Source organism: Diceros bicornis, chromosome 2 (genome assembly GCF_020826845.1).
Source record: "Diceros bicornis minor isolate mBicDic1 chromosome 2, mDicBic1.mat.cur, whole genome shotgun sequence".
In the NCBI taxonomy this organism is placed as follows: domain Eukaryota; kingdom Metazoa; phylum Chordata; class Mammalia; order Perissodactyla; family Rhinocerotidae; genus Diceros; species Diceros bicornis.
The window spans coordinates 91,238,182-91,259,698 of record NC_080741.1 but is presented as its reverse complement, the minus strand read 5'-3'; the positions used below and the strand labels follow the sequence as shown (position 1 = coordinate 91,259,698).

The 21,517-nt window shown below is 44.1% G+C and overlaps 1 protein-coding gene across 1 annotated transcript in view; it reads right to left on the bottom strand.

Moving 5' to 3' along the window:
* Positions 1 to 357: 357 nt before the first annotated feature.
* The window catches only part of CHST13 (carbohydrate sulfotransferase 13), a 33,113-nt gene continuing 11,953 nt past the window's right edge, over positions 358 to 21,517 (bottom strand). The window contains exons 2-3 of the mRNA XM_058566720.1: positions 7,767 to 7,849; positions 358 to 2,486 (exon numbers count right to left, since the gene is read on the bottom strand). Coding sequence (XP_058422703.1) covers positions 1,641 to 2,486; positions 7,767 to 7,849 — 929 coding nt within the window. The 3' untranslated portion in view covers positions 358 to 1,640. The remainder of the gene's footprint in view (positions 2,487 to 7,766; positions 7,850 to 21,517) is intronic.

Sequence of the window (21,517 nt, the reverse complement as noted above, 5' to 3'; positions counted from 1 at the left end):
AGTCCCAAAAAGAACAGCACTACCTTCAGAAAACAACTGAATACTCATCAAGGATGATGCCTTGAACCCAAGGACACAGCCTTGAACTGGGAAGGACAAGGTCCTTCCCACAAGAGGACAAAGCCTCTCTCAAACCTGAATAAAGTTGGAGAGCTCAAAACACATGGAAAGCAGAGCTCAGAATCTGAGAGGAGACTCATCAAACTGAAAGCAGGCAGCAACTCACAGAAGCGATGAACACAAGGGGTTTGGCGCAGGTACCTCGCTCAATTCTGGGGGACCACTTCCTTCAGATCCCACTTCTGACACCATATATGTCAACTTAAAAAGCAAATTCGCATGTTATTTAACCCTCAAAATGAGTTTATTTGGGAATAGCCAAAAAAATTGCAATTCAGGATATGTATGCTACAGCAAATCATAGGCAAATCCAGAGAACAAAAAACGGGAGCTGCTTTTACAGAGAAAAATGGGGAGTAGGGAAGGGCTATTCTAAAGGAAAATCCATTGGGGGAAAGTAACAGTTCAAGGTGGCAAGGGCTCCTTATTGGCTGAGCTGTGGCATTTCCCATTGGCTGGGCTGTGGCTGGGTGGGGAAAGAAATCTTCCTTTAGTAGTCAAGTAGTTGTACTTCCTGTCAGAGATGCAAGTGTAGGCCTCTTCCTGTTTGGAGTAATTGATGATGTGTGACAGGGCATGAGAGCTCCCCCTACATGCCTTCCTGACTCCAATTTAGTTGAAGTTTCCTTTATTCATTTTATAAATCCCTTTAGGAACTGGTGCATGGTTTTAATACAAAATCACTGAAGGGGGTCCCAGATTAAGAGCCCACCTGGGCACTCTCACGTCTTGTCCAGCTCTTTGCATGAGACCCTTTCTCAGGTCATCTGATGGCCCAGTTGGGACCTTGCCATCGGGGGACAGGCAGTCAGCCTGTGATCTAAGAGGACAGACATATTCTGGTGCCAGCCAGAGAGAAAAAGAGGTCAGAGGACAGCCAGAGAAGGAGGAATTCCTCAAGGCAGGCACAGACGACCAAGCATCTCGCCAGACTGAGACCAAGGGTGGGGTCAGGATGGGGCAGCCACAGAAAGAGGTGGCCCTGTTCTGTCACAGGCAGAGTAGAAGGCAGCTCATGGCTGGCACCTGAGCCGCACCCATCAACAAGGATGGCTCTAGCCTGAATCCAGTAAAAGAGGGCTTCTCTCCTTGGCCCAGGCTGTCCTTACCAGGGTGGGTGAGGTGAGGAGGGCACTGGGATGGGCCACAGTCTGCACCAAGACAGGTCGCACCACAGACAGGTTAGAGGGCAGAGGTGACCCAAAAAATGGCCTCTCACAACCCAAAAAACTATTATCCAGTCCTCACTCACCAAGGGGAAGAGCCTGCCAGCTGGAGTAGTTAGACGAAGCAAGCATCTAGCAACTGGCATTGGCGGGCACACAGATGTACAGCCACCCGAGGTGGGCTGCACCCAAACCCCGCGGGGTGTGATGGAGGCCCAGGGGGGCTGGCCGAGCACGTAAGTGAGGGTGCAGGGGTTCTCAGAGTGGAGTCCCCGAGCCTCAGCACCAGCATCTTGGGGGCTCGTCAGAAACGCACCTTCTCCGGCCCACCCCCATAGCTCGGGGCGTCGGGGGCTAGTGCAGCCGCAGGTAGGCGGGGGTGGAGTAGTTGAAGAGCAGGAAGTCCATCCGGTAGAGGTCGAAGAGGCGCCGCTGGTAGAAGGGGCTGACGTCCCGGAAGAGGCGCGCGGCCTGGGCGCGCGCGGCGGCTGCCGTGCCCCTGGGCGGCGGCGCGGGGAAGCGCAGGCCGGGCGCGCCCGCCAGGCGCAGCACGAAGGCCGCGTCCTCGGCCAGCGTCTCGAACTTGCCCACGACGTCGTAGCGCAGGCGGCACGGGTGGCAGAGCGCGTGGGCGCGCTCCCAGTGCTCGTTGAAGGGCTCGTCGCGGCGCGTGCGCGGGTCCAGCAGGTAGGCCAGGAACTCGGCGAAGCGCACGTCGTGGCCGCGGGCCAGCGCGTCGGGGTGCGGGCGCGGCCGCAGGCGCCGCACGATGCGCGTGCCGTAGCGCCGCTGGAAGGCCGCGCTGTAGGGCCGCGCGAACTTGTTGCGGTAGGCCGACGCCAGGCGCTCGAAGGGCTCGCGCACGAAGAGGAAGGCCAGGTAGGCGCGCAGGCGCCGGTTGATCTCGGCGCGGCTGAAGTCGGCCAGCGAGGGCAGGCGGCCCAGCGCGTGCGCCTCGTGCGCGGGGATGGCGCGCGGGTCGCCGCGGGCGCGGCCGCTCAGCGCCAGCAGCACGCGCTTCCAGTTGGTGCAGGCCACCTTGGGCACGTAGCAGTAGAGCAGGCCGTGCGAGTCGTCCACCAGCACGTGCCGCAGGTCCTCTGGCCGCAGCAGGTGCTGCCGGCGCGTGTGGCGGCTGCAGGCGCGGCGCAGCAGGTCGCGCCGCTGCCGGTGCACCTCGGCCAGGGCCGAGAGCGGGCCCTGCAGGCGACAGGGGCACGGGTCAGGGCTGCTGGCCGGTGCGGCGCGCCCAGACACGCGGGGCAGGGGCAGGGCCAGGGTCGGGTGGCAGGCGGGAGACCTGGACCCGAGCCCCTGCGCTGCCACCGCTCACTGTGTGACTTGGGGCGCAGGGATGTGTCCTGGACCTGGATTTGGGGGGAAATGAATCTAACCTTGCTGAGGCATGTGGAAGGATGTGACTAATCACCTGTTGGGCATTCAGGACAGAGGAGGTCCTGATAATGAATATGACAAGGTCAGAGGAGGCCTGATAAAGAAGCATGACTTCGGAGCGCTAACCTGTGGGGCAAGTTAAATATCTCCTCAGTGTTTACTAGAAGTAGGATAGTGTGTAAGAACAGTAGCTTTAGTTCCATATCAGTAGAGTTGAAAAATGCAGCCACTTGCAGGCTATCAGGATATTTTTCGTTCAATAATAAAATTAGCTAATTCTTTATTTATGAATTGGCATGTTCTTTGGGGTCTTGATTTCTTTTTTTCCCCCCAAACAAATTCTAATTTCAGTGCTTGGGCAGGAAGCTTGCCCTCTCTGGGCCTGTCGCTCCTCTGTGAAGTGGTAACAGCCAGCATTTATGCAGCACTTACTATGTGCCGCGCAGCTTGCTATGCACTGTACAACTTTTTGTGTTAGGTAATACTAGGAGGACACCCAGGCCCAACCCTCCCTGCCTGCCTCAGCCGGGCTGAGGTCCAGGCCACCACCTCCAGGCTCCCCCTTCCCTTTCTTCAAGTCTTCTGTCCTAAATAGGGCCTCCACCTCTAAGACTAACCCCTCCAGTGCCCCACCCCTCCCCTTGGCGTTATTGGTCTAAGAGTTCTTAGGAAACAGTGTTTTAATTTCTCAAAGTTGCATTAAAAGCCTTCGGGATATAATAAAAAACACAATCAATATTGGTGAGGACGTGGAGAAAGTGGAACCTTCACTCATTGCTCCTGAGAATGTAAAATGGTGCAGCTGCTGTGGAAAGCAGTTTGGCAGCTCCTCAAAATAGTAAACATATGATCCAGCAACTCCACTCCTAAGTATATCCCCAAGATAACCAAAAACACACATCACACAAAAACTTGTACACAAATGTTCGTAGCAGCATTATTCACAGCAGCCAAAAAGTGGAAATAACTCAAATGTCCATCAACTGATAAGTGGATACATAGTATATAGTATATTCATATGATGGAATACTATTCAGCCATGAAATGGAATGAAGTTCTGACACATGCTACAACATAGAAGAACCTGGAGGACGTTATGCTAAGTGAAATAAGCCAGCCACAAAAGGCCACATTTATGATTCCATTTATATGAAATGCCCAGAATAGATCTATAGAGACAGAAAGATTGGTGGTTGGCAGGGGCTGGGGGGAGGGGGAATGGGGAGTGACTGTAATGGGTACTGGGTTTCTTTTTGGAGTGATGAAAATGTTCTAAAATTAGATAGTGGTGATGGTTATGCAAACTTGTAAATATACTAAAATCCACTGAACTGTACGCTTTAAAGGAGTGAATTTTATGGTATGTGAGTTACATCTCAGTTAACGAAGAAGCCTTCAGTATTTCCATTTCGAGGAGGCCAGAGCAGTGTCTGCGATGGTGGGACACCAACCCAGCACCTGCAGAACATTCGAGGGGGGCTGGATGATGTGTGTGCTCGTGAGGGTGTGTGCACAGGTGCTTCTGATGCCTTTGAAAGTATCCCACAGGCACCTGAGGTGCTTTAAGTGAAAAGGCTGAAGTGCAGAACAGGACTTCAAAGTGTGTTAAGTGGTGTGTTGTCCCACACTTTGGGTTTAAAAAGGGTGGGGAAGTAAATTAAAAATGTTTCCAAAAGGAAGGGTTGTGGGGAGTCTTTCTTGTAGAGATGTATACTGAAATAGTCACAGAATCAACAAGGCTGGGATTTGCTTCAAAATAATTCCAGGTGGGACTCGGAGGCGGTCTCGGTGAAACAAGACTCAGACTGGTGACGGCAACGCAGAGTGCACTCCACCATTCTCGCTACTCCTGCATAAGTTTGACTTTTTCAAAATGAAAAGTCAAAGCAGAGAGACAGGGGACATGCATCCCTGTAGGTGAGATTTTGAGAAAGTAACATAAGCACCTGACAGAGCAGTTGATGCGGCACACGTGCCTAGACGCTGCCTGGAAGGATGCACAGGGGTAACTGGGGCCAGGCGGGAAGGAGAGGTGCTCTGCATGGGATGCTGTGGGAGGGCTGACTGCCCTGCAGGGGCTCATATTGCTTTTTCAAAACCTCACCTGCCAAGTGCAGCCACGGCTGTGGGGGCTGAGGGCACTTACAGGCTCCTGTTCCCACCCTCTGAGGCACTGACTCACACGATTGGCCTCAGGAGTCTGGCTCTGTGTGGGTGTCAGAATGCTGTACCCAGCGCCTCACAGCCAAGGTCTGCTTTCATCTTCCAGACAACCCAACGCATTTCTTGTGTCAGGGACTGTTGGCCATCCACCTGCCTGTCAGTCTCCCTCCTTCCTTGCCAGCAGACCCCAGTTGTGTTAGGCCATGTGCCCAGCCTCAGGGAGGAACTGGTCATGGCAACCTTACACACCTTCACTAAAGCAACAGGTCCAGGGCTGGGCATGTGGCCTGGTTCTGGCCAAGGAGATGTAAGAGGAAGTATGCTGGATGGCTCCGAGGAAAGACTTTCCTTCAGGACAAAAGGAGAGGGCTCCTGCCAGGAGAAAAACCCTTTGCCCCACCCCTTCCCTTTCTGCTTGGGATGCTGTCCTGTGAGATGTCCAGAGCCATGGCAGTCATCTTGCAGCCATGAGGCAACAAGTCTATGGCAGAAGTCAACAACCAGAGGATGATGGTGGGAAGTGTGTTGCTGCTGTAGTGGGGCTGCTGGTCTCTAAGCATCGTGGGAAGTAAGTACTGACTATGCTAATGGCTTAAAGTAGCCTCAATCGACTTTTCTGTTGCTTGTAGCCCCATGAATACTAACACAGTCAGTGCATCTCCATTTTACACTTGAGACAACTGAGCCTCAGAGGAAATGAGTTTCCTACAGCTCTCAAGTCAGGAGGGTGGGGCTCCAGCCTGGGTCCCTCTGGACTGGAAGCCAGCGCTGTGCCCGCTGGTCTGGGGCTGAATCCTACAGCTACAGTCCTCATCCTTCTCAGGCTGGCTGGACTCAGCTGCCTGGATCCTTAGCCTGGCTCTAGTCCCTGTGGCTTCTGTGACCTTCTCAGGGTCTTTAGCTCCCCTGTGCCTCAGTTTCCTCATCTGTAAACAGGGATAGCAACAGCCCCACCTTATTGGGTTGCCATGAGGACTAAATGGGTTGACAGAACTAGAGGGCCTGGTACAGTTAGCCCTTGTTGGGAAATTGTTTTTATTGTTCTTATGTCTTAGCTGCAAGGTGCTTCGCTTCCAGGGCCTTGCCGCCCTGTGGGCACTGGATCCTCAGGCTGTGAGGGCCTGAGCCAGCCCCATCTGCCCTTCAGAAGGCTGTGGAGCTAGTGGAACCGGGGCCCTGATGAGAGCCTGTGTGATGAGAAGACAGCTCTGCGAGCTGCTGCCCGGGCCTTTCACAGCATGAACCACCCTGCTCACACCTGGAGTCTGGAGAGTTAGGTGGAGACCTGAGCTTAGGATGCCCACAAGTTCCCGCTTTGCTTTTCCTGGGGCACCTTTTAAAATAACCACTTAGAGATGAGCCCCCATTAGTGATCTTTGCCCCAAACACCTTATAAGTAACAGATGTGCTACCGTGCTGTCTATCTCCTGCTTGCTGGTGACCTGGGACAGAGGACTGCCCTTCCCGCGGCTCACTGAGCCCCACCCCCGTTTCTGGGATCTGTAAGTAATAAATCTTGTGACTTTACTTCCTTTGTGTGAGAGGATTGAAACTGCGCCTTTAATCAGAATGATCCTGGGGTTTCACTTCCCCAAAGTGGGAGCTGGGATGCGGAGGGAGCTCCATGCCGACCCCATGCGGGTGGCTTGTGCCTCCTCATTCAGCAGACCATAATCTGCGTAGTCTTAATTTAATTTAATACACCAGCTATGGGCCTTTCAACACAGTCTGGCCTGCCACAGCTTGCCGTGTGGCCCAGGGCAAGCCAGTCACCCTCTCTGAACCAAGGCCTCCTCACCTGCAGTCCAAGCGTGTGGACCAGGTGGGCTTCTCGGGCACTTCGGCTCAGCCCTCAGGGATTCTGTGAGCAGCCACCTTCCCGGGACTAACTGATCATTCTCCCTGGATTAAAATTCTCCATGGCTCCCTACTACCCTTGCCCCACCTGCTGGGCATTGCTGGGCTGCTGCCCACCTCTGGCTCACTGCACACACCCTCTTCTGTCCTCTGCTCACTGCCAGGCACACGGCCCCTACCGTTTGCTTCTTAACTCTCCCTCTGCAGGTCTCAGCTGCAATGTCCCTTTCTCAGAGAGGGTCTCTCTCCCCCATCTAACCCAGGACCCTCCTGTTAGAGCTCTCATTACACCTGGTACTTCCCGTTTAGACTCGAATCAGTCATAGGTTAGTGCAGGAGGGGATCAAGTGTCTTCCCCCATGGGACTGTCAGCTTCACAAGGACAGGGACTCATTGACCTGCTTGCCACTGGATCCACAGCATCCTGAGCACAGCCTGCATACAGTAGGTGCTCAATACATGCTGCCCGAATGGGTGCCTCTGAGTGTGCCTGTTGGGGTGTGTGTGAGTCAGGGGCGTGTGGCTTTCCATCAGGTACGATTGTGTGTGCATCTGGGGCTGTGTGTGGTCCCGGCAGGGCCACAGCACAAGTAGAGTATGTGGGCCTGCGAGCCACCTGATCCGTGTGCTTGAGAATAGTGCAGGTGGAGGCTCCCCACATGTTTCCTATCGCAGCCGGTACTAAAATTCGGAGGTTCACTTCATCACTGTCTCCCCACTAGACTCCCAAACTCCCTGAGGGCAGGCACAGGGTCTGTGTACTCTCTTTCATATCCGTAATGCGTAGAACAGTGCCTGGCACAGAGTATAGCTTCTACTGTTGGGGGGAGGATGGATGAGTGGATGGGTGGGTGGAGACCCCAGGTCTCTCAGCTTCCCCAGGATTTGCCCTTGTCACAGCCCCAGGCACTCTCCTCTCTGGACAGAACCTGGATTTGCAGAGGAAGCCTCTCCATGCCCCAGTGTGCTTCCAGTCCCATGACAGCAGGTCTGCACTGGGGCTCTTGGGTTCCTGTGGCTGGAAGTAGAGGGAGGTGTTCCTGGAGCAGGAGTCTGTCCACCTACCTGGTCAAGGTCATAGAGCATCTGCAGGGGACTCCTCCTCTTCCCACCAAGCCAGCCGGATTCCAGGGCCCTGTTTTCAAATGCTGTGGGGCATAAGGAGAGAGGCATCACTGCTGTACCAGGTGGAATGGCTATGGCACTGGGGAGCTTAGCCAGCTCACCCAGGGCACATCTGATCCACCTCTGGGACTCAGGTTCCCTCCTGCGTCCCACCTGCCTCCAGGGGGTTTGGTGGAGCACAAGGGGCACTAACAGGGCCCCTAATCCACCAGGGAAGGGTGCTTGATGTCACTCCTGCCCTCCAGAGTTGGAGAGTACCAGGCAGGAGGGTATGAGAGGTAAGGTGGTACCCAGCCCACAGCCATCTGGGAAAGGCCTGACCACCCAACCTTACCCACCTCCATGTGCCCTCATCTCATGCCCCACCCCTGCCAGTCCCATGTCCATGGAGCCCTAAGAGGCTCACCTAGCTGTCTGTCCAGCCTCGCCAGATCCTGGTACAGACAGCCAGAAAGGGCTGGGCAGCAGTGGAGGTGGCACAGCCAGGCTGCAGGCTCTCCAGTGACAGCTCACCAGGTCAGGGACCGCCCCATGGACTCCTACAGCAGCCTGTACTTACCCTGCCAGTGCATATGCTGCCTCATGGCAAATGCAGGTTTAGCTGTCTCCCAGACTGGAAGCCTCTGAGGGCAGGGACATATCTGTCTGTCTCATTGCTACATTCCACAATCTTCCTAAAACCACCAAAAACTCAGAATAAACTTGCTAAGTTTATTCTTTTACTCAAAATGTGTTTTTAAGAAATAACTTCTTCAAGTTATTCTTTTAACGTCTTAAAAATATTCAATTAATATAAATATATTCTTAGTAATATAGTCAATATAGGTAAGGATAGGTTCATGACCTTATACTTCTTGATCATATTTTTCTTAAATATTATTATACTTATTAATAAACTAATAAAGTGTAATGCAGTCTTTGAGAAGATGACCAAAATTGGAAAATCTTTAGCTAGACCAAGAAGAAAAGAATGAAGACCCAAATTACTAAAAATGGGAATGAAAAAGGAGACATTAGTACTGGACCTTACAGAAATAAGAAAGGATTATAAGAATATAATATGATCAACTGTACCACAGCAAATTAGATAACCTATAGGAAATGGACAAACCCCTAGAAAGGCACAAATTCCTGATTGTGACTCAAGAAGAAACAGAAAAATCTCAACAGGCATGTAACAAGTAAAGAGATTAAATTAGTAATTTTTCACAAAGAAAAGCTCAGGATAAGATGGCATCACTGGTGAATTTTACCAAATATTTAAAGAAGACTTAATACCAATCTCTTCCACACTCTTCAGAAAACAAACAAACAAACAAACAAAATCAGAAGAGGAGAGAACACTTCCCAATTTATTATATGAGCCTAGTATTACCTTGATGCCAAAATTAGACAAAGACATCACAAGAAAAAAAAACTATATACCAATGTCTCTTATGAAGATAGATGCAAAATCCTCAAAAAAATACTAGCAAACCAAATCCATCAACATAGAAAAAGGGTTATATAGCATGACTCAATGAGATTTATTCCAGGAATGCAAGGTTGGCTCAACATACAAATATCAATCAAGGTAATACATCATATCAATAGAATAAAGAAAAAATCCCCACATGATCATCAATAGATGCAGGAAAAAGCATTGCACAACAGCCAATACCCTTTCATGGAAAAAAAAAAAACACTAAAAAAACTAGGAATCAAAGGGAACTTCATCAAACTGATAAAGGCCATCTAGGAAAAACCCACAGCTAACATATTTAATGGTGAAAGACTGGATGCTTTCCCTCTACTATCAGGAACAAAACAAGGATGCCCATTTTCTCCACTTCTATTCAACAATGTACTGGAGGTTCTAGCCAGGGTAATTGGGCAAGAAAAATAAATAAAAGGCATTCAGGTTGGAAAAAAAGAAGTAAAACTATGTCTATTTGTAGATGACATGATCATATATCTACAAACTCTTAGAGCTAACAAATGAGTTCAGCAAGCTTGTAGATTCAAGATCAATATACAACAGTCAGTTGTATTTCTCAATATTAGTAATGAATAATCCAAAAATGAAATTAAGAAAACAACTCCACTTAAAATAACACCAAAAAGAATAAAATAATAAGGAATAAATTTAACAAAAGAAGTGCAAGACTTGTCATGGAAAACTACAAGACATCATTGAAAAAAATGAAAGACCTAAGTGAATAGAAAAACATCCTATGTTCATGGATTGGGAGATTTAATACTGTTAAGGTGGCAATATTCCCCAAATTGATATACAGATTCAATGCAATCCCTATCAAAATCCCAGCTGCCTTTTTAGTAGAACTTGACAACTGATCCTTAAATTCATGTGGAAATTCAAGGGAACCGGAATATCTAAAGCAATCTTAAAAGGGAACAAACTTGGAGGGCTCAAACTTTGCAACTTCATAACTTCATAACTACAAGGCTACAATCAGGACTGTGTGTTCTGGGATAGGAGAGAGATGTCGATCAATGAAATAGAATTCAGAGTTCAGAAACAAACCCTTACATTTATGGTCAATTGGTTTTTGATTAGGGTGCCAAGACAATTCAATAGGAAAAAAAATTGTCTTTACAATAAGTTGTACTAAGAAAACTGGATAGCCACATGCAAAAGAATGAAATTGGACCCCTACCTCAAACTATATATAAAAACTAACTCAAAATGGATCATAGACCTAAATGTAAGAGCTGAAACTAGGAGACTCTTAGTGAAAACATAGACACGAATATCCATGACCTTAGAATCAGCAATGATTTCTTAGATATGACACCAAAAGCCAAGCAACAAAAGAAAAAAATAGATAAATTGGACTATGTCAACATTAAAAACTTCTATGCTTTGAAGGACACCATCAAGAAGTTGAAAAGACAACCCACCAACCGAGAAAAATATTTTCAGATCATATGTCTGATAAGGGACTAGTATCCAGAATATATCAAGAACACATACAACTGAACAATAAAAGGCATAACACAACTTTTAAAATGGGCAAAGGATCTGAATAGACATTTCTCCAAAGATATACAAATTGCCAGTAGCAGATGAAAAGATGCTCAACATCACTAGCCATTATGAAAATGCATACCAGAACCTCAATGAGGTATAACTTCTCACCCACTTGGATGGCTGTAATCAAAAAGACAGACAATAACAATATTGGTTGGTGAGGGTGTGGAGAAAGTGGAATCCTCATACATTAATGGTAGGAATGTAAAATAAAGCAGCTGCTATGGAAAACAATTTGGCAGTTCCTTAAAAGCTAAGCCTAGAGGATTCTGGGAAGATGGTGGAGTGAGAAGCACCAGGAATCTGTCTCCCATCTAGACAACAACTGTACTGGCAGAATCTATCTGATATAACCATTTTGCAACTCTGTAGACTATTGAAGGCTTGCAACTTCCAGGGGAAAGCTTGGATGGTAAATTATGGTTAATTTCTGTCAATTTTAGTGCTTAGCACAGTGGCAGCTACCAATTCCCCACCCCCAGCCATATGGCAGGCAGCTGTACATCTGTTCCTGGAGCAGCTTGCACAGAGTATGTGGGAGCCTGGGTGGGCAAAAAGGACCCTGTCCTCCAGATATCAGGGATCTGTGCTCTGAACACTGACTGCTACTTCCAAACACAGAGGTGCAGACAGAGAGGCAGTGGCCATTGTTGTTGCACCTGCCCCCATATTTGCAAGCCCCTCCCCCTCCAGCTGAAGTGACTTCCAGGGGACTTAAAGGGCTGGCACCCTTCCCCTCCATTTCATTTTTCTCTTTTTCCTCTTCTGGGAGCTAGACATTAAAGACCAGAACATTCATAACAACTGCATATATGGGGAAAATTAGAAAATGACCATGAATGCCCAGGGAAAGGGTCAGAAAAGACCTAAGAAGACCTTAAATTTACACTTCAGGCTGACTCTCGGCACAGAGACAGCCTACAATGATCAGAAAAACAAAAACAGAAGCAAAAACAGCAATCACTGGGGAAGGGGATGAATCTGATTTCCAGAGTTACCACAATATTAGATTCAAATGTCAAGTGTTCAACAAAAAAGTCACAAAGCATACAAAGAAAGAGGAAAGTATGGATTATTCAAAAGAAAAAAAATCAACAGAAACTGTCCCTGAAAAAGATCTGATGGCAGATATACTAGACAAAGACTTTAAAACAACTATCTTAGAACTAGAAGGAGATGTGGAGAAAGTTAAGAAAGTAATGTATGAACAAAATGGAAATATCAATAAAGAGACAGAAAGTTTAAGAAACCAAAAAGAAAGCTGAAAAGTATAATAACAAATGAAAATTTCACTAGAGGGATTCCAAGGCAAATTTGAGCAGGCAGAAGAAAGAATCAGTGAACTTGAAAACAGGACAATGGAAATGATTGAGTCTGAGGAAGAGAGAGAAAAAGGTTGAAGAAAAGTGAACAGAGCCTAAGGGATCTGTGGCACAGCATCAAGTGGACCAACATATGCATTGTGGGAGTCTCAGAAGGAGAAGAGAGAGAGAAAGAGAAAGGGGCAGAGAGAATGTTTGAAGAAATAATGGATGAAAACTTCCTAAATTTGATGAAAGACGTGAATATAAACATCCAAGAAGCTCAAGGAACTCCAAGTTCATTGAGCTCAAAGAGACCCACACTGAGACACATTATAATCAAACTTTCAAAAGACAATGAGAGAGTCTTGAAAGCAGAAGGAGAAAAGTGACATCACATACAAGGGATCCTCAGTAACATTATGAGCAGATTTCTCATCATAAACTTTGGAGGCCAGAAGACAGTAGACTGATATATTCAAAGTGCTCAAAGAAAAAAACTGTCAACCAGGAATCCTCTATCCAGCAAAACTGTCCTTCAAAAGTGAGGGAGAAATTAAAATATTCCCAAGTAAACAAAAGCTGAGGGAGTTTGTCACCATTACACTTTCCTTGCAAGAAATGCTCAAGAATTCCTCCAGAGTGAAATGAAAGGAAACTAGACAGTAACTCAAAGCCATATGGAGAAATAAAGATCTCAATAAAGGTAAATACATGGGCAATTATAAAAGCTACCAGTATTGTAACAATGGTTTGTAACTGTACTTTTTGTTTTCTGTATGATTTAAGAGACTGATATATTTAAAAGAAAAAAACAATTATTAGTCTAAAAACTAGTATTATTGTAACTCCAAATCTTGTTTTATATATAATTTAAGAAACTAAAGCATTTAAAAGAATTATTAATTTATGTGTTGTGGCACACAATGTAGAAAGATATAATTATGTAACATCAAAACCTGAAAGGGGTGGGGACAGCTGTAAAAGAGCAGATTTTTTCTATGTTACTGAAGTTAACTTGAATAAATTCGAATTAGAGTGTTATAATTTTAGGATGTTAAATGTAATCCCCACAGTAACTACAAAGAAAATAGCTATAGAATATACACAAAAGGAAATAAGAAATGATGTTAAATATTTTACTACAAAAACAAAGGGGACTAAGTACAAAAGAAGACAGTGATGCAGGAAATGAGGGACAAAAAGAGCTCTAGGGCATATAGAAAACAAATAGCATAATGACAGAAGTCCCTCCTTAACAGTAATTACTTAAAATTTAAATGGATTAAACTCTCCAATCAAAAGACAGAAATTGGCAGAATGGATAAAAACACACGACCCAACTCTATCTACTGTCTACAAGAGACTCCCTTGAGATCCAGCAATACCAACTGGTTGAAAGTGAAAGGACAGAAAAAGATATTCCACGCAAATAGTAACCGAAAGAGAGCAAGTGTGGCTATACTAATGTCAGACAAAATAGACTTTAAATCAAAAAGGTTACAAGAGATAAAAAAAATTATATATTAATAAAAGGTTCAATACAGCAAGAAGATAAAACAATGGCAGACCGTCAAAATATATGAGGCAAAAACTAAGAGGATGGAAGGGAGAAATAGAAAGTTCAACAACAATAGTTGGAGACTTCAATACACCACTCACAATAATGAGGAGAACAACCAGACAGAAGATGAGTAAAGAAATAGAGGGCTTAAACAAAACAATAGATCAACTAGATCAAACAGACTTATACAGAAACGCTACCCAACAGCAGCAGTGTATACATTCTTCTCTACTACAGGTGGGACACTTTCCAGGATGGACTGTGTGTTGGGCCACAAATTAAGTCTCAATAGATTTAAAAATATAGATATCATACAAAATCTCTTCTCCGAGTGGGATGAAGTTAGAAATCAATAACAGAAGGAAAACTAGAAAATTCAAAAATTTGTGGAAATTAACACACTTTTAAACAACCACTGGATCAAAGAACACATCACAAGGGAAATTAGCAAATTCTGGGAGATAAATGACAATAAAAACACAACATACCAAAACTTAGGGGATACAATAAAAGTGGAGGCTAAGGGGGAAATTTACAGCTATAAACACTTACATCAAAAAAACAAGGAAGATCTCAAATCAACAACCTAACTTTACAACTTAAGGAACTAGAAAAAGAACAAACTAAACCAAAGCTAGCAGAAGGAAGGAAATAATAAAGATTAGAGCATAGACAAATAAAATAGAGAACAGAAAAATAGAGACAATTACTGAAGCCGAAAGTTCTTCAAAAAGATCAACAAAATTGACAAACTGTAGCTAGATGGACTAAGAAAAAAAGGGAGAAGACTCAAATACTAAAATCAGAAATGAAAGTGGGGACATTATTACTGACTCTACAAAAATAAAAAAGATTATAAGAGTATTGTGAAAAACTGTATGTCAACAAACTGGGTACCTAGATGAAATGGACAGATTCCTAGAAACACAGAACCTACCAAGACTAAATCACGAAGACATAGACAATCTGAATAGACCTGTAACTATTAAGGAGGTTGAATCAGTAATCAAAAATCTCCTGACAAATAAAAGCCCTGGATCTGATGGCTTCACTTGTGAATTCTAACGTTTAAAGAAGAACTAACACCAATCCTTCTTAAAGTTTTCCAAAAATCGAAGAGGAGGGAACACTGCCGAACTCATTCTATATGGCCAGCATAAACCTGATTTTAAAAAGCCAGAGAAAGACACTACAATAAAGAAAACTACAGACCAATATCCCTTATGAACACTGATGCAAAAATATTCCACAAAATTCTAGAAAACAAAATTCAGCAGTATTTTAAAAGGATTATATACCATGACCAAGTGGGATTTATTCATGGAATGCAAAGATGTTTCAACATATGAAAATAAATCAATGTAATACACCACATTAACAGACTGAAAGAAGAAAAACACATGATCATCTCAGTTGATGCCAAAAAAGTATGTGACAAAATTCAACATAATTTCATGATAAAAACACTCAAAAAACAAGGAATAGAAGGAAACTACCTCAACATAATATAAGCCATCTATGAAAAACCCACAGTGAACATCATACTCAATGGTGAAAGACTGAAAGCTTTTCCTCTAAGATCAGGAACAAAGCAAGAATGCTCACTCTCACCACTTCTATTCTAGTCAGAGCAGTTAGGCAAGAAAAATAAAAGGCATCCAAACTGGAAAGGAAGAAGTAAAATTATCTCTGTTTGCAGATAATATGATCTTACGTGTAGAAAACCCTAAAGATTCCACACAAAAAAACTGTTAGAAGTAATAAATGATTTCACCAAAGTAGCAGGATACAAAGTCAACATGCAAAAATCAGTTGCATTTCTATATACTAACAATGAACAATTGGAAAAGGAAATTACAAAAACAATTCCATTTACAATAGCATCAAAAAGAAGAAAATACTTAGGAAGTAACTTAACCAAGGAGATGAAAGACTTGTACAATTAACACTACAAAACATTGCTGAAAGAAATTAAAGAAGACATAAATAAATGGAAACACATTCCATGTTAATGGGTTGGAAGACTTAATATTGTTAAAATGTCAATACTATTCAAAACAATCTACAGATTCAATGGAATCCCTCCCAAAAATCCCAGTGACATATTTTGCAGAAATAGAAAATCCCATCCTCAAATTCATATGGAATCTCAATGGACCCCAAGTAGCCAAAACCTTCTTAAAAAAAGAAGACCAAAACTGGATGACTGACACACTTCCTGATTTCAAAACTTACTACAAAGCTACAGTAAACAAAACAGTGTGGTACTGGCATAAAGACAGACATAGATACCAATGCAACAGAATAGAGACCCCAGAAATAAACCCTTATATGCAAGGTCAAATAATTTTCAACCATAGTGCCAAGACCATTTAATGGGGAAGGGCAGTCTTTTCCACAAATGGGGCTGGGAAAACTGTATAATCACACATGCAAAATGATGAGGTTGGACCCTTACCTCATAACATATTCAAAAAATTAACTCAAAATGGATCAAAGATCTAAATGTAATACCTAAAATAATAAGACTCTTAGAGAAAACATGCAACAAAAGCTTCATGACATTGGATTTGGCAATGATTTCTTGGATATGACCAAAGGCACAGGTAACAAAAGAAAAAATAGATAAATTGGACTTTGTGAAAATTAAAAAATTTGTGCATCAAAAGATATTATCCACAGAGTAAAAAGGCAACCCACAGAATGGGGTAAAATATTTGAATATCAGATATATGATAAGGAATATAGAGAGAACTCCTAAAACTCAACAACAGAAAAACAAACCCCAATTCAAAAATGGGCAAAGAACTTGAATAGGCATTTCTCCAAAGAAGATATACAAATGGCCAATAAGCACATGAAAAGATGCTCAACATCACTAATCATTAGGGAAATGCAAATCTAAACTACAATGAGATACTACCTCACACCCACTATTATGGCTACTTTCAAACAAACAGAAAACAACAACTGTTGGTGAGGATGTGGAGAAACTGAAACCCTTGTGAACTTTGGGTGGGAATGTAAGATGGTGTGGCTACTGTGGAAAACAGTATGGAGGCTCCTCAAAAAACTAAACATAGGGGCTGGCCCTGTGGCCTAGTGGTTAAGTTTGGCCCACTCTGTTTTGGTGGCCGAGTTCATGGGTTCAGATCCTGGGTTCGGACATACACCACTTGTCAGCCATGCTATGGTGGTGACCCACATATAAAATGGAGGAAGATTGGCACAGATGTTAGCTCAGGGTGAATCTTCCTCAAGCAAAAAGGGAAGGATTGGCAACAGATGTTAGCTCAGGGCAAATCTTCCTACCAAAAACAAACAATAGTAAAAAACTAAACATAGAGAAAGTCAAGATGGCGGCATAAGCAGAACCTGAACTCACCTCCTCCCGTGGACACAGCCAATTTACAACTACTCGTGGAAAAATTACCCCTGAGACAGAACTGAAAAACTGCATAAGAGGAACTCCTGCAACAAAGGACAATCCTAATTGAGGTAGAAGAGGCAGAAACTCCCTTCTGGAGAGGAATAATACTGCCTTCACACGCCGGAGTGCCTCACAGCCACCCGGGAGCAGCCCACAGGTACGCAGCCCTACCTGGAGGAGCAGGGCCCTGAGCCAGGTAGTGCCCCCGCTGTAGGCATTTTGTGGACCCAGCACAATGGAGACAAGTAGCATAATATCTGACTTTGCCTGCTACTAAAACATTGGGAAGCACCCCCAGAAAAGCTGGTTCACAAAGAAATTAAAACCGCCTCTTAAAGGACCCACACGCAAACCCACCCATTTCAGAAAGCAACCTAAAATCACCAGAAAGAAAGGTGCACAGTGCTTTGGTGAAAAGAGACTCACCTGATAGGCCCTGAATGCATTTCAGTGAGAGGTGAGACCTCTCCAGGGACTGGGACATTGGCAGCGGCCATTGTTGTGCCCCTGGTGTGGGCGAGCTGACACAGATGCCATTGGAGTTCTCCCTGAGGCCTGCTAACCCAGGTCTGCCCCACCCACTAGAGCATCGATTTAATCCAGCTCAGCCAGGGCAGGCAGCCCACCCTAGAGACTGGCCCCACCAACAACAAGCCCTCAGGCAACTTGTGGGCCTGCATAGATTGGTGACTGGACTCTGTGCAGCCTGGCAACTGAGCTGAATTCAGTGGGGCAGGGTGTGCACAAGGAGCAGGTGGAGAGCGTGGGGCAGTGGTGGAGTGCGTGGGGCTCCCGCCTTGGAGAGACTGGGTCCGCTTTAGGAGGTTGGGGCACACACACGGGGCAAAACTGTGTTGACTGTGTGTGGACCTGTGGGCGGCAGGGCTTGTCAGCTGCAGAAGACTTGTGCTTCTCAAAGACCCACATGGGGGTGTGCCCCACCTTCCAAAGCCTTAAAAAATTGGGTGCCCCTGTGCCTGAGGCCAGCCCCACCCAGCTGCAATCCTCAGAGAGCTGACAAGAGACTTAAAGGCTGGAGGCTTGCAGCAACAGTAAGCCCCTGAGGCTAACAACCTGCCACGCTGGGGGCCTACTCACTTAAAAGAAATACTGCAACACAAATGTGGTATTAGAACTTGCAGCCAACTGTGCTGGGGCTCCCCACACCTGATAAAGAGATTGAAGGGCCCACAACAACTACAAGCAGCTGAGCATTACAACAGCTGGCCAGGAGCATAACTCGGCCTCCCTGGGTGCCTACAGGGAGAGGAAACAGGACACAACAGAAGGACACAAGTAGCCCACATAGGGGTCACCCCTGGAACATGGAGAACTGAGGGAAGCACACTGCAGGCCTCCTAAGGCATCACTTATATAAGGTCACCTATCCAAGAGCAGGAGGTGTAGCTGACCTCCTAATACGTAGACACAAGCACAGGGAAAGAGGCAAAATGAGGAGGCAAAGGAATACATTCCAAGGAAGGGAACAGGACAAAACCCCAGAAAAGGAACTAAGTGAAACAGAAATGAGCAACCTACCTGACAGAGAGTTCAAACAAAGAGTGTCAAGGATGCTCACTGATCTGGGGAGAAAAATAGATGAACTCAGTGAGAATGTCAACAAAGAAATGGAAGACATAAAAAAGAACCAATCAGAAATGAAGAATACAATACTGGAAATGAAAAATTCACTAGAGGGACTCAAAATCAGAGTAGAGGATACAGAAGAATGGATCTGTGATATGGACGAAAGACTAGAAGAAATTACCCAAGCTGAACAGGTAAAAGAGAAAAGAATTAAAAAGAGTGAGGACAGTCTAAGGGACCTCTGGGACAACATAAGTGCACTAACATCCGTGTTATAGGTGTCCCGGAAGGAGAAGTGTGAGACAAAGGAGCAGAGAATCTATTTCAAGAAATAATAGATGAAAACATGCCTAACCTAAGGAAGGAAACAGACATCCAGGTACAGGAAGCACAGAGAGCCCAACACAAAGTAAACCCAAAGAGGCCCACACCAAGACACATCATATTCAAAATGTCCAGAATTAAAGAGAGAATCCTAAAAGCTGCAAGAGAAAGTCAAGTTACATACAAAGGAAACCCCATAAGGCTATCAGCTGACTTCTCAGCAGAAACCTTACAGGCTAGAAGAGAGTGGCACGATATATTTAAAGTGCTAGAAGGAAAAAACTTACAGCCAAGAATACTCTACCCAGCAAGGTTATCATTCAAAATGGAAGGATAGATCAAAAATTTCCCAGACAAGCAAAAATTAAAGGAGTTTGTCACCAAAAAACTAGTGCTACAAGAAATATTAAAGGGACTGATTTAAGGGGAAAAGAGAAGACCACAAATAGGAAAAATTATCTATTTCCATGATAAGAGGGTAATGGATACAAATGCACAAAAAAGAGGTTAGATATGATATCAAAAACATAAAATGAGGAGGAGGGGAGTTAAAGAGTAGAGCTTTCAGATAGAGGTCAAACTAAAGAGACCATCATTCTGTATAGAAGAAGAAAGGAACCGAGAAGGACTACTAAAACACTGAGAAAAAAATAAAAGTTAAAAAATGGCAGTAAGTACATACTTATCAATAGCTACTTTAAACGTCAGTGGACTAAATGCTCCAATTAAAAGGCATAGGGTGGCTGATTGGATAAAACAACAAGACCCATATATATACTGCATACAAGAGACACTCTTCAGACCTAAAGACAATCACAAACTGAAAGTGAAGGGATGGAAAAAGATACTCCATGTACATGGCAATGAAAAGAAAGCTGGGGTAGCAGTACTCAGATCAGACAAAATAGACTTTAAAACAAAAACTGTAACAAGAGACAAAGAAGGGCATTACATAATGATCAAGGGAACAATCCATCAAGAGGATATAACACTTGTAAATATCTACACACCCAATGTAGGTGCACCTAAATATATAAAGCAATTATTAACAGACATAAAAACAGAAATAGACAGTAACACAATAATAGTAGGAGACTTTAACACTTCACTTACACCAATGGATAGATCATCCAAACAGAAGATCAATAAGGAAACATTGGCCTTAAATGACACACTAGAACAGATGGACCTAGTAGATATATACAGAGCATTCCATCCAAAAACCGAAGAATACACGTTCTTTTCAAATGCACATGGAACATTGTCCAGGATTGATCACATATTAGGCCACAAAACAAGTCTCCATAAATTTAAGAAGATTGAAATAATACCAAGCATCTTTTCTGACCACAACGGTATGAAACTGGAAATCAACTATAGGAAGAAAATCAGAAAAGTCACAAATACGTGGAGATTAAACAAAATGCTACTGAACAACGACTGGGGCAATGAAGAAATGAAAGAAGAAATCAAAAAATACCTGGAGACAAATGAAAATGAAAATACGACATGGCAGAATTTATGGGATACAGGAAAAACAGTTCTGAGAGGGAAGTTTATAGCAATACAGGCCTATCTCAACAAACAAGAAAAATCTCAAATAAACAATCTAACATTGTGCCTAAAGGAACTGTAAAAAGAAGAACAAACAAAGCACAAAATCAGTAGAAGAAGGGAAATAATAAAAATCTGAGCAGAAATAAATGAAATAGAGACTAAAAAAACAATAGAAAAAATTAATAAAACCAAGAGCTGGTTCTTTGAAATGATAAACAAAATTGACAAACCTTTAGCTAGACTCACCAAGAAAAAAAGAGAGAAGGCACAAATAAGTAAAATCAGAAATGAAAGAGGAGAAATTACAACAGACACCTCAGAAATACAAAAGATTATAAGAGAATACTATGAAAAGCTATATGCCAACCAATTCGACAATCTGGAAGAAATGGAAAAATTCTTAGAATCATACAACCTTCCAAAACTGGATCAAGAAGAAGTAGAGAATTTGAATAGACCAATCACCAGTAAGGAGATCGAAACAGTAATCAAAAACTTCCCCCAAAATAAAAGTCCAGGACCAGACGGCTTCCCTGGTGAATTCTACCAAACATTCAAAGAAGAGTTAATACCTGTCCTTCTCAAACTCTTCCAAAAAATTGAGGAGGAGTGGAAGCTCCCTAACTCATTCTATGAAGCCGACATTACCCTGATACCAAAACCAGACAAGGACAACACAAAAAAAGAAAATTACAGGCCAATATCACTGATGAACATCGATGCAAAAATCCTCAACAAAATACTAGCAAATTGCATACGACAATATATTAAAGAGATTATACACCATGATCAAGTGCGATTTATTCCAGGTATGCAGGGATGGTTCAACATTCACAAATCAATCAACATAATACACCACATTAATCAAATGAAGAATAAAAATCACATGATCATCTC